Source organism: Epinephelus fuscoguttatus, linkage group LG24 (genome assembly GCF_011397635.1).
Source record: "Epinephelus fuscoguttatus linkage group LG24, E.fuscoguttatus.final_Chr_v1".
Lineage (NCBI taxonomy): Eukaryota > Metazoa > Chordata > Actinopteri > Perciformes > Serranidae > Epinephelus > Epinephelus fuscoguttatus.
The window spans coordinates 15659506-15673330 of NC_064775.1; the positions used below are offsets into that span (position 1 = coordinate 15659506).

At 41.6% G+C, this 13825-nt stretch overlaps 1 protein-coding gene across 1 annotated transcript in view; it reads right to left on the bottom strand.

Annotated features, from left to right (window-relative positions):
- creb3l1 (cAMP responsive element binding protein 3-like 1) overlaps positions 1-13825 on the bottom strand; it is a 42806-nt gene that overhangs the window by 19973 nt on the left and 9008 nt on the right. Inside the window, exons 2-3 of the mRNA XM_049570756.1 lie at positions 10571-10706; positions 7054-7140 (exon numbers count right to left, since the gene is read on the bottom strand). Coding sequence (XP_049426713.1) covers positions 7054-7140; positions 10571-10706 — 223 coding nt within the window. The remainder of the gene's footprint in view (positions 1-7053; positions 7141-10570; positions 10707-13825) is intronic.

A 13825-nucleotide genomic window follows, 5' to 3' on the forward strand; every position in this document is an offset into this window, starting at 1 on the left:
TGATTAAAGTCATTACAGCTCACTGCTATTGCCAATATGCCATTTGTCACTCATCAACAGTCATTGACGACAAATTAAAATAAATTAGGATCAAAATTCAGTTTTGGGGTGGATCCACCATTTACCTATTACCCACATGCTTTGCCTCTGCCTCTGCTAATGAGGCCGGTCCTGCTGCTTGTCTGAGCCTCGTTAAGCCTGCTGCCCTTGTTAAGCCAGGGTTTGATTGGAAGCCCTCCGCTACCTTTTTTTAATGAATACCAGAAACTGAGAGCAAATGCATAGGAAGGTGGTCCTGTATATGAATGTAGGGTGGACGTTCGATTAAAAAGAGAACATTTTAGACAGTTGTACATGATTATGGGCTGTTTTTGTCAGTTTTTCTACATACTACTACTCATTGAAGAATAATTTCCATGTCATTATATGGACTTTAGCAGACTGAGTAGTTTTGCATAAGCTACAGCTACAAGCGGTACATTACTTTAACCTTGGCCAGTCAGAGGACATTAAAGTGAGGTGACATGCAGCAGCCTAAATATCCCAGAATTCAAATTTGAATATATGTTTATGACAATTTAATGATTGAATCTGTTTTAGAGCTCAACAGGAAGGCAAGACGCTCCTCCCTCAGTCCCTAAAAGTTTGTGCAGGAGTTTACACATCATTCTAGACATATTTGTATTTTGGTCCTGTGTAAAGTAAATGTAAAAGATGTTGTGCTTGAAAGTAGTAAAGTAAAACCTGATCCTCTCCTCTCCTCTTACTGCTTTATGGGATCTCTTTGGATGCTGTTAAGGAAAGAAAGTATGCCTGTGTGGCTAGTAAACCCAGGTAAGAAATCCAATCATGGAGTAATGGCTAATGACCAAAGGCTCCTGGCAAGGGGGGTTGACAAGTAAAGGTGGTGACTGTGTTTGATCTCAGTGGGACAGCAGGAGTATTAAAACAATGGATAAAGCAGCGCAGTAGGAGCTGCAGTAAAACACACAGCTTCTCCCTGACAGGATAAGTGCAACGAGGACTGAGACCACAGGCTGAGAGGGAAAGCGAGAGGGTGAGACGGAAAAGGGAAAGGGGACAGGAAAGTTAAAACTCATGATCGAGTTCAATGACATAAATCACACAAAGCAACATATTTAAAATGTCTGAAGATGACCTCCGTATTGTGCTATTGAAATGCTGATCGACTTCGCTGTGCTGTTGTCCTGGTAATCAGTCTCTCCACAATTAAAATTAGGCGAGGCAGAATTCCAGTACACAAGTATTGACTGAATGCACTATTTTGATGGGAACTTGGAGGCTGCAACGGCCCAACAAGTTTCTACTCCAGGGGCCCTAAACACGATCTGGCCATGATTGGAGACATGAGCTCAAGTTTGAGTTCATTTTTACGACATATCAACCACTACAGGAGTATTAAAATGTTATTATGATCAATAAAATTACATTAACCACAAAGTACTAAACATAGAGTCCTCTAATTCTCTGAAGTGTGATGTAATGTTTTTAGATGGAAAATGCTTTTTGTTTTGTATGATGCAATGTTTCATCTCTGAATGAATTCATTTGAAGCCGCAATTCTTTTGTGGATTTGCCTGCCCAAGGACTGCTGAGGAAACTTAGCTATATAGCTAACTCTGGACAGGCTGTTCTCATGCAGTGTTCCTTCATATATCTACGAACTGTAACGCGCCACAATTCGTATATATTCCACATTATCAGTAAGGCTCACTTGACAAATGTGCTGATGGGAGCAAAGAAGGAAGTAAAGACCAAAAGTGCATGCAAGGAGGCAGACTGTGTGGTGGATGGGTCAAACAAACACAGGACTTTCCCCAGGAGACTGATAACTGGGACTGTGTGAAATCAAGTGAACTTTGAGGTAGGGCTGCTTGATTATGTTAAAAAATCATAATCACGATTATTTTGGTCAAAATTGAAATCACGATTATGCACACGATTATGTTTTGATTTTGAAAACATGCTGTATTTATCATTTATTGCCCAAAATTCAACATACCATCGCCACCATCTTGGAAAGCCCATACAAGCCGATCGACGAACTCAAACAAGATTGGATGACAGTTAATGCGAGCTACAGATGAGTGACGAGTGGAAGGATCATCACAGACAGACAAAATAGTTTGTGTATGTGCTTATCCCGGCTGTGGGAAGAAAATGAAAAAGTACAACCCGGGGACCTTCCACAGACTTCAGATCACGTTACGTCACGCTCGTCATTCGACTTGTATTGACTTTCCAAGATGGCAGTGGCAGGCAGTTCGGTCTAGGTTGGTAATACAATTGTAAACAATCATTTTAAATAAACTCTCTGACAACCTCAGAAGTCCTCAATGCTTTTAGTTTGATGTTAGGGCCTGTCGCAGTCGACCACTGAAGTGTGGGAGTTATAACTGGCAGTGGTTGTTGATATTTTGATATTTTGTTGATGACAAAATAAAATCTCCCGGCGTCCGTGACGGAAAATTAGGCTACTAAAAATCGTTTACCCTCGATTTCATTATTTTTGAAATCGTTTGACCTCAAAATCGTAATCACGATCACCAGACGATTAATTGCACAGCCTTACTTTGAGGTTATTTTAAGGTACGTTGTAACTTTAGTTGCCTAAACCTAATGAACATAACTTAACAGTAAGTACTTTACCTTACATTAAATATGTAATGTCAATTATGGGGCGCTTCTTCATTAAATATCGGACAAATCACTGTAGGTGCATTTTCGTAAGATATCATATGAACCGTTGTATGCTCTGGGACAGTTGATGACGGTCTGTTTTCCCTGTAAAATAACCAAACAAAAAATAATTAGCAATTTTTAATCCCCTGCAAGCATCTGTTGCTTTCATGGAAGACACTTGAGACTTCTGTAATTCAAACTCTAATGTGAGTTATATTTAGGAGCTGAGGCAAAAGTGGCAGCTTGTGCAGTCTCACTCTTATCTGGCAGTTTCCCTTAAAACATTTTATGACTGGTGTCGGATCAATCAAATTTGATCTGTAATCCGTGTATGAGTAATTGGTATACGAGCACATCCACTGCTCAACATACCATCTTATAATTGCTTTCTGTGTTGTTGTCCGAGAGAACACACTATGAACCGCAAATTCCGATGAAACTCTCTCTGAAAGGTCGACTACTTCTGAACCTCCCCAGGTGGCTAATTAACCTGACTCATCAAGACAAACAAGCAGCTGCCTCTATTGCGCTGCTCTGACTGGATGCTGAGAACGTCTGTGAAAAGGCACAAGGATCCTCTCTCCCAGAGTGTTCCTCTCACGCCTCCACGATGCTTCACTGAAGATTAGGGTTGAATACCGGGAACTGAGATCCCAGTATTTATGGACAATTCATGCCAGAAGCTTCTGCCTTTTCCCAATGTGTGTCTGTGTGTTAGCATATATTGTACATACAATGAAACATAGCTGCCCTCTCCAAACCTCATTAACGCTGCAATTATTGTAGCTGAGCACTTCCACTGCTTCCAAGTCTAACCTTGAAATGCCATTAAGGACTGGATCAACTTCTCTGCTGCAGCAGTCCTATCAAAATATTTTTCATGCCAAAATGGCAGCTAACAGTCCAGCTGTTTCAGAGGAAATGTGGACAAAATCTGTGTGGTTTAAATCTGAAAATGAAAACTATGCAGCAAGTGGGGGGTTCAGAGCAGCATTCAACAGGTGGATCATCAAGTGAAGATGATCTCCCCAGTGTCACAAATAAAGTCCAGGAACAAGGCTCTTAAAATCACAGAAAGAATAAAGACTTCACCACTGCTGCATGCAGTAAAACCCTTCAACCATTCTCTCCCCAATTTTAAGATACTTGAACAGTACTATGAAAAAAACCTAACACAAAATCTAACAAATATGAAAGAATATGGTTAAAAAAAAAATACACATTTATGTGATGAATTATCTGCTATTCTTTGTTACAAATCAAACTTCACAATATTGCAAAAGAATGATATCTTCCCAGGAAGTATTAATAATCAAATCACAGGAACATTCGTCCCTACAGAAGACCTTATGATGCCTAAGACCTCGACATATACAAGCGGAGAAGATTCTGTTTGTATCAATGTGCAATTAGAAAAGGTTATAATGCAACCCTGTCTACTAAAAATTACGTTTGCATGTTCCTAAACTGCTTTCTTATGTAATTACGTCATTGTGGCAATGTTATCGCTGCCAAGGTTAGGTTCAAATATTCTCTCATATGTTGGGATGGGGTGTCGACTATAAAAGATGCAATCACTGTAAATGTTCATGATTTTCTGGGAGGAAGAAGAAAGTTCTGTAACTGAAATTACTCCCTTTAGACCTCAGTAAATGTTTATCATCATTCCGTCATTATTGGAAATTTCAGTCTTCGTATCTGACGAACTTTGACACAGTTTGAACCCTCAGTTCACCTGCTGTCCTCTTGACTACAAGTCTCAACGTTCCACAAGGTTACAGACTGATCACTCATGATTTTACCTTAAATTAGTTCCAAGTTTTTTTTTTAAGAAAGAAAATGTACAAAGCACAGGACCTTGACTCCAGAACTTCGAGTTTGTGTCCCAACTCTTGTCTTAGGTTTAGTCAACAAAAGCACTTTGATCAGGTTAGAGACAGGTCGTGATTTTGGTTAAATGTTAATTAAAAAAAAGGTCAAAAGGTCATAAAAACAGTAATGCTGTATACACTATAGCCCTTTTTACACTGCCAGATTTTCTGCGATTTTGGGCCGTTTTGCTGGCAAGCTGCAGCTGTTTAGACACACAGAGCCAGATTGGCGAGTTGATCCGAGGTGCCCAATTTTCCACCTTGTAGGGTAGACACGTTCCGCCATGGGAGGGGCTGTTGGTGACTTGTGGGAGGAGTCTGTTGATGACACCGCAAGTGCGGTGGATAAACAGGAAACAGCTGACAGCAGGAATGAGCAACTAGTAGCAAGAGGGAAACGCAAACCTGACAGACGCTGTAAAGATGAGCAACTGGGGAGACAAAGAATTGCGCGCCCTCCTTGTCCTCGCAAACGAAGAGGCCATTAACCGTCAAGTGACGGGAATGGTGAAAGATGGGCCAGCTTATGAGAGAATTGCCGAAGGACTGACCAGCCGCGGCTTCCCTCGGAGTACGTCACTGTTTATGTCCAACGCTGAGCTACACGTTATGTTACTTTCTCATGCCCCCCATTGCCCTGAAAAAGGCACATTTTGTATAAACAAAAGTAGGCTGCCGCCATTTTGCTGCACCCCCCAATTTTGTTTTTATACTGCCAATGCTGAAAGAAGACTGATTGGGCTTTCCTGCAAATTTGCACAATTCCTCTTTAAAAAGGGCTGTAGTGTGTAGGCCTGCTGTATTGTAAGATTGCCTATATGGGTGGAAAATAAGTCAAATACATTGTCATTTAACATTATGCTGATAACAGAAATACAGTTTCAGTCAAAATTCAGATTTGCAACATTTCCTAATTTTCTTAATAGTAAACATAATTTTTTCGGCATTACGTTTCCCTCAAAACCTATTTGCTGTTTCACATTAGTTGTATATAAACGCAATTTCGAGGTGACAGGGTTGTATTATGACAGTCAGTGTGTAAAACATTGAAACTTTGCTGTATATCACCTCTCTCAAATGTGATATAAATGGTGCTCAGACTACATCTTAGTGAAAATAGATGTTAAATGTTATGGTCTGTTTGTACAGTACAGGCACTCAAGCAGAGATTTAATGCTAGTGGAAAATAAGTATCCCAAAGTCTATAGTGAGGCTTTATGAAGCAGGCACAGGTTGTGAAATGTATTTTGGATTAAGTTCAATATCACACAGGCTGGAGTAGATTCAAATATATACGATATATGTGTGTGTGTGTGTGTGTGTGTGTGTGTGTGTGTTCCATATGTGAGCTTGAGATGACAGTTATGCAGCTACAGACGGAGGCAATGAACGAGAGAAATATGTATATATAGATAAACAGTAACTGACCTCAGAATCAAAGCTGTGTAAATCTTTAATTTTATGAGGTAATATATTATGTTGATAGTTAGTGGTTTCATACGTCAGTTTAGTTTTTATAACGTCCTGTTTGTCTTGGCATGAGTGTACATTTACATTGTAACCAAAGCATACATGTTCAGTTTGGATAGATTGGAGTGACTCTAACTCACAGTTCATAGCACTGAACTGGAAACACAGTCAGCTGTTTTTAGATGTGAGCTAGACTTTTTCTTTTTTGCTCAGTGTGGTATTTTGGCAGTCCAGGTAATCTGATATCCATACCAATAAAGCAGATTTAATTGGATTAAGGGAGAAAGAGGAGAGAAAGATAGAAAACAGGAGAGCAAGTGAGAGGGAGAAAGAGAGATAACCTGACAGAGGAGAGAAAGAGAGTTTCCGCTGGCTTCGGCTAAAGCTGCAGACTCAAAACCATATGCTTGTCATAGCGTTGTGTGAGTCCATGTGTGTGTGTGAGTGTGTGTGTGTTAGGTGGGCAGGGCTTAGCTGGAGGAAAACTGCTCAGACTGGGATCCTGCTCCTCAGACAGCAGGATCCCCGGGACAAACGGAGAGCATGCAGACAGACAGACAGACAGACAGACAGAAAGAGTGAGAGAGACAAGCACAGACGGGCAGAGACACAGACAGAGAAGAAGACATGAGGAGATAATGAGAAAGATGAGTCAGAGAGAAAGACAGAAATATGCAGTACTTTATAATGTGCTGCAGTAAACACTTGTTCCTACAGGCACTTCTTACATTCAATATAATGGATTACAGATTATCATCACACATGTCATATGACAGACGATTGATTCAGCCAATCAGAGTGTATAGCATTTGACAGACAGCAGCCAGGGTCAAACTGCATGTTAAGTATTACATCACTCAGGCAGAGAGCCAACCAGATAACCAGGGGGGACAGCCAGCATGATAAAGAACCAGACTAAACATCAGCAGCACAGTTGTGGTTGGCTGTGCATGTTTCCAGGTAGCATAAACTATGCTTTTTTTATTTTATAATGAATAGGACGACCTACCAGACTCGTGGTCCATTTTGATTGACAGGGCTGGGCTCTGGGGGGCGGAGTCTTCACTTAAAGAGTAGCTGTGCTCTGCTTGAATATCTGTGAGATTCAAAAGTCCTTTTCAGACATGGAAAACGTAACAGCGCTGTCTTCACCAGTCTGTTAAAGTGATGGCTGTTTGTCATGGAGACACAGGTGTCTGTCATGTCAATGTTCCATGTCGCTTTATTCAGACAAGCTAGAAAATTACATTTATTCTCTCCTAAAACTGGGGATCCCAAACTTTTCCATGTCCCCTTTCCAAGGCCTCTCAAAGAGCATTAGCTTAGGCCTGGGCCCCCCTCCTGCAAGATGTCTTTAAAATCCCATTGACAATACCATCAAAATAATGCCCAAAAAACTTTTATCAATGCACAATAACTTTAAATAATAATATTAAGACATTACTGTTGGCCTGTTCGTCAGGTCTTTTCCTTTTCAAAAGCATGTCCATTTTGTAAGTTAGTACTAGCTAGCTAGATATTGGATGTAAAAAAAGAACTGGATACAATGTTGGAGGCGGAGCTCCGTTTATCCCTTTGAATGTTGCTCAGTGGCGTGTATCCTGTCCTGTCCTATCCTATCCTATCCTGTCCTGTCCTGTCCTGTCCTATCCTATCCTGTCCTGTCCTATCCTGTCCTGTCCTATCCTATCCTGTCCTATCCTATCCTGTCCTGTCCTGTCCTATCCTGTCCTATCCTATCCTATCCTATCCTGTCCTGTCCTGTCCTGTCCTATCCTGTCCTGTCCTATCCTGTCCTGTCCTGTCCTGTCCTATCCTGTCCTATCCTATCCTATCCTGTCCTGTCCTGTCCTGTCCTGTCCTGTCCCGTCCTGTCCTGTTCTATCCTATCCTGTCCTATCCTATCCTGTCCTGTCCTGTCCTGTCCTGTCCTATCCTATCCTATCCTATCCTATCCTGTCCTGTCCTGTTCGTATCCTATCCTGTCCTATCCTATCCTATCCTGTCCTGTCCTGTCCTGTCCTATCCTATCCTGTCCTGTCCTGTTCGTATCCTATCCTATCCTGTCCTGTCCTGTCCTGTCCTATCCTGTCCTGTCCTATCTTGTCCTATCCTATCCTGTCCTATCCCATCCTATCCTATCCTAGCTTATCCTATCCTATCCTATCCTGTCCTGTCCTGTCCTGTCCTGTCCTATCCTATCCTGTCCTGTCCTGTCCTGTCCTGTCCTGTCCTGTCCTATCCTATCCTATCCTGTCCTGTCCTGTCCTGTCCTATCCTATCCTGTCCTGTCCTGTCCTATCCTATCCTGTCCTGTCCTGTCCTGTCCTATCCTATCCTATCCTGTCCTGTCCTGTTCGTATCCTATCCTGTCCTGTCCTGTCCTATCCTATCCTGTCCTGTTCGTATCCTATCCTGTCCTGTCCTGTCCTGTCCTGTCCTATCCTATCCTGTCCTGTCCTGTCCTGTCCTGTCCTGTCCTGTCCTGTCCTATCCCATCCTATCCTATCCTAGCTTATCCTATCCTATCCTATCCTGTCCTGTCCTGTCCTGTCCTGTCCTGTCCTATCCTATCCTGTCCTGTCCTGTCCTGTCCTGTCCTGTCCTGTCCTATCCTATCCTATCCTGTCCTGTCCTGTCCTATCCTATCCTATCCTATCCTGTCCTGTCCTGTTCGTATCCTATCCTGTCCTATCCTATCCTGTCCTGTCCTGTCCTGTCCTATCCTATCCTATCCTGTCCTGTCCTGTTCGTATCCTATCCTATCCTGTCCTGTCCTATTCCATCCTATCCTATCCTAGCTTATCCTATCCTATCCTGTCCTGTCCTATCCTATCCTGTCCTGTCCTGTTCGTATCCTGTCCTATCCTGTCCTGTCCTGTCCTGTCCTGTCCTTTCCATCCTAAATTTCAGAAGCAGAGGAACCTTGGCATGGCACAGACTGTTCAATACAAAGAGCTAATGACATGATTAATGATGTTTTGACTGGTAGGCAATAAGAAAGATGGGCATGGCAAATAAGAATTTCATGTGTTATATATTATCATAAATCATATTTTATAAAAAAAAATACACAAAATAATAATTCTGTTTTATTTTCTACTTTTTAAAGCATGTTCCCTCATCTTTCCTCCACTTTGCCCAGGGCCACTTTGAAATCACTGTCCTAAAACACAAAACTCAAGTTTTTTTTTTATCCCTTTCTACTGTCATTTTCTTCAAGTCTCAGTGGACATGGCAACGCCTGTCTCAAGTGATGAGTGTGACATGTAGCGCTGCAAGCAGATCCATGTGACAGCTTCAACAGACTGAAGAACCTACAGTACAATAACTGAGCAGGGAAACCAAGGCCTATTTACACAACTTAGTGTGCAGAGGAGTGCCTCATGGAAGCTCAGCCAGCTTGAGCAATGACTGGGCCCGACCCTACATAAACCTGCATAGTTTCTAACCAAGCTCTACCTGAGTCTGAACCATGGTGGCAGTTTGGGGCATGAGCCTGTTAAAAAAAACATATATATATATATATATATATATACATATACATATGTTTTTAAATGAAAACATTTACTAAAAATCAAACTCCACTAAAGTCTTTTCACTGGGACATTTGTGACACGATCTCCAACATGCACCGTCTCATGCTGAACACCATATGCCATCTATATTAAAAAGAGATTGTATTATGTAATATTTCTCCTCATTAATGAGAGGCAGGAGTCCGGATGGGCTGATGGAAACAAAACCCTACATTACTTATGACAGTACACAGACTACAAGGTCTGAATTAAAAAAACACACAAGGAAATTGGAGTAAACCTGACCTGATTCAAGCCCGAGGAATTTTAAGAAATTACTGCCAGCCCGGGGCCAAGCCCATCGGTGAGATCAGGCCCAATTGGGTTACAGCAGAGAGTCAAAGCTCTAGTTCATGCCTCCTCTTTACAGACCCAGCACCTGCTAGGTGAGGAGTAGGAGTCTTGTGTGTTTCCGTCTGGCAGGAGTTTTGGAAGTCACAGACGTTGGCAACAGAAACTGGCTCTCATATGGTGGAATTTGACCTCTCTGGGGAAGACTGAGCCAGAGCTTTTGGCTTCTGAATCCAACCAAATAATGGGATTGGGGTCTTTTCTACACAGACGTTGGCTGAGGAGTGGAACAACTGGCTGCTGCACTGCTGGAGGTTAACCGGAGAAACAAGGTCATCCAAATGTGACTATTACCTCCGCAGAGGAAAACTTTATTATTTTTGGGCCTGAAAGCATTTCAAGGCAAACATCTCCAAGACAGTGGTTGGACATTGGAAAAGTTTCCACCAACCAAGATTTACCTGCTATGAGATTTTTATCGTTACATTGGCAAAAAATGGGAATTCTGGAAAAATGTTATTGGAAGGAACAACCACTGTGATCCAACCACTGGTGCATTTGCATAGGACTTTTTGTACTATCCTTACAATGTGCTCTTTTATTTTAACACTGCGAGGAGCTGTGTTGATAACTTCTCATAATAAAAAAGGAGCTGACCTGGGCTGCTGTCGTCCATGTCCATGTGTAAAGGGGAAGGTCTGTCTGCCAGAAGGGGCCGCTCTAATAGATGGTCGTCAAAGAAACTGCTGAATAATTCACTGCTGAAGTCGTCCATCTGGTCACCTGAGAAAGGCTGGACACACAGAGAGACACATGGAGACAGAAATTGTTATTTTATTCAGTAAAATAACAGTTTCCATGGGACAGTTACCACTCCAAATGAAGTCATACACTGTGGTACTTTTCATGTGTCTCCAGGTTTAGTGACTTGAAAGTTTTACCTTTGTGGGTGAGACAATCCTCCTACATCTTGAGCTAAATAAACCATTTCAAAACCCACTGGATTAACTGACAATAACGCATGTTCACAAAAGTGACTCAGGAAAAGCTGAAGTTTTGGAAAGACATGATTCAGTTAGCATTTGTGGGTATAATGATCCGACAATGTGAGTGAAAAGTTGAGGTTTCTGCAAGACTGATGACTTTATTTTTAAGCGTCAGACCTGGAAATAGTCTGTAGTAGTCTGTCTGTAAAGTCCAAGGTGACCTCTTCAAATGTCTCACAAACAGTCCAAAATCCAAAACTAGAATTACCACCTCGTGGTTTTTTGCCTCTGCAAACCAGTCAAGCTGCAGTTAAAGTTCACATCCATGTCTGTCCAGCCTCATATGTAACCACGACGGTAGACAACACTTCAAATACGGCTGCAAAGAAGCTATATATTCTCAAACGCGGATGCTTCACACACATCTTCAACCCAGCAACACAGAAGATCTATTAAATCAGAGCAGTTTCAAGACACCCAAGATTAGTGTCACCAAATGTCTCCCCTTCTGTTCCTGAGGTGGTTTTGCAGGACATTATGACATCACAGTGAAGCTGACCTTTGACCTTTTGGATATAATCTCATCACTTCTCTGTTTTATCCTACCAGACATTTGTGTGAAATTTTGTCATAATTAACATATGAATTCTCGATATATGGCCACGTTTTGTGAGGTCACAGTGACCTTTGACCACTAAAATCTCATCAGTTCATCATTGAGCTCAAATGGATGTTTGTGCCAAATTTGAAGAAATTTACTCATTGCATTCTTAAGAGATCATGTTTACAAGAATGAGAAAGGCAGACAATCTGAAAACAGGACAGCTGTTGCCAGCACAAAGGCATGAAACTATTCAGTTTACAGTGATATGAAACAAAGCAAAGCAGCAAATTGCCATTTTTGCGTAAAAAAAAAAAGACTCAAGCGATTATCAAAATAGCTGTTGATTAATCATTTTAATTGACTCTTTCAGTTCTACCGCAGACTATCTCTCAGAGTCAGACACCACACAGCCCAGACTGTGTGGATGGCATGAAGAGTCAGTCAATGGGAACGAGCACTGATAGATTCATCCTCAGTCTGGATGAGATGAGTCACTGAGCTGAGAGACGATGTTCTGGAAGCCTGGGACAGCATGGTGCTCTGATTTCACTGGTTATAACACACACAAACACACAATATGAGTCACCCTGGTCTTGAGCAAACATGCACAGAGCAGTACAAAAAGCACACACACATACACAAATGGATTGGTTGGAAGCAATTTAATACACAAGTAAGCTCAGCTTGGAGGCTTCCGAGACAGACGCAGTGACAGAAATAACTTAATTTAATTAACAACAAACACAAAAATAGATTTACAGGTTGAATTCCTGGAACTTACCTTCAAGCTTCTTTAAAAACATGTCACCGCAGATTAAATCAGTCCAGTTGCGACAATAAAGACACGACTGGGATAATAAACACAGAGCTGAATTCAATATATTTTAATATCAACATTAAAGAAATTAAAGCCTTTTTGGCCGTCTTCGCACACCAGCTACCAGCACCAGCACTCATATAAAACATTATAATGTTTAGTTTAGACTTTATAAGGCCAAGAGCACAAATGGTTTTAAACATTTTAGTGCGTAGTTCAATTTTGATGGGTAAAAGTCAGCAATTTGTGTTTTAGTGAGACGCCAGTTGTCTGTAGATAGCTCTCCAAAAGTACTTACACCCAGGCATTAACAAATAGGATTGGACGTGCTAAAAAGGCCTGTTTTATTCTTTGGTTTATGACACGACAACAAGCTCCAGTGCTGGTAGTCGTGTCTATCGCTGCTGAGTTAAGTGAGGTTAAGTAGAAGAGAGGGTGTTGGGAGTAAACAAGCCAAGGGCAAAGGTTTAGTTCTTACAGTGGATGGTGGCACATGAAACAGGGGGTTTTGGGGTCCTCTGCCAAAAGAATTTGAGCATCAATCCCTCAATTTCTTGCATTTCAGTGATTTTTTGCACCAATTTACAGTGTAAATGTCTTTAATTCTTTCAAAATAAAAGTCTTCTGCTACTTTCATTCTTAGTTAAGGGGACAAATGTACATGGACACACATCCTCCCCAAAATCTACACCTATGGTACAGGATTACATTGAGGCTAAGAGTCATGGGAGTCTGGGATATTCTCTAATACTGTTCAAACAAGTCAAGTTTAGGTAAAACTCACACCCTCACACATGCATTAACCCAGAGTGTGTGAAAGTCTGGGACACATGCAGCTGTCTAATGAAACCATGTGGAGCACACACTCATACTCACACACTGAGAGGGGGCAGACACATAGATGGTGGGTAAACTAACAGAAGCACATGGCACATAAAAAACTGCTGATGTTTTGAAGCCCAACTGTGAACTGTGTTGAGTTTTGTAAAGTACGAACAGTGCGCCAGGAGGAAGGCTTAGAGGCATAAAAGTTAATTTTCATGATAGACGTTTTGATTTTTTGACATTAAAGGTGCTGTTAACTCTCCTGACGTCATATCAGAGCTCACTGCAGCATAAAACAACTGACAGCCGCTGCTCAACAAGGTGTGTGCGTACATGCACTCAGTAATCATGCAGCCACTTGCTCTGTCACACACAAGTGAACACTCACTCATTCATAAACAAGCGCACCCACAAAAAGAAGTGACAGAGCAGCCTTGTTCCCCTGCTGCACTAAATGTTGGAACAATATCCCTTTAAATAACTTTGACACTGCCCCTTTAATTCTGCACCATTAGGGAATATAGGTCACATTTAAACTGGGCCGCTCAAAAATAAACAGGGAAAAGTTTCCCATATGGAGAAACGTGGGTGAAGCTGGTATGATGCTGGGAGACCTGCACGGAGGGAGAATAAGCAGAGAAAGGTCTATAATTGAAACGATTTAGTAATCATCTAAAATT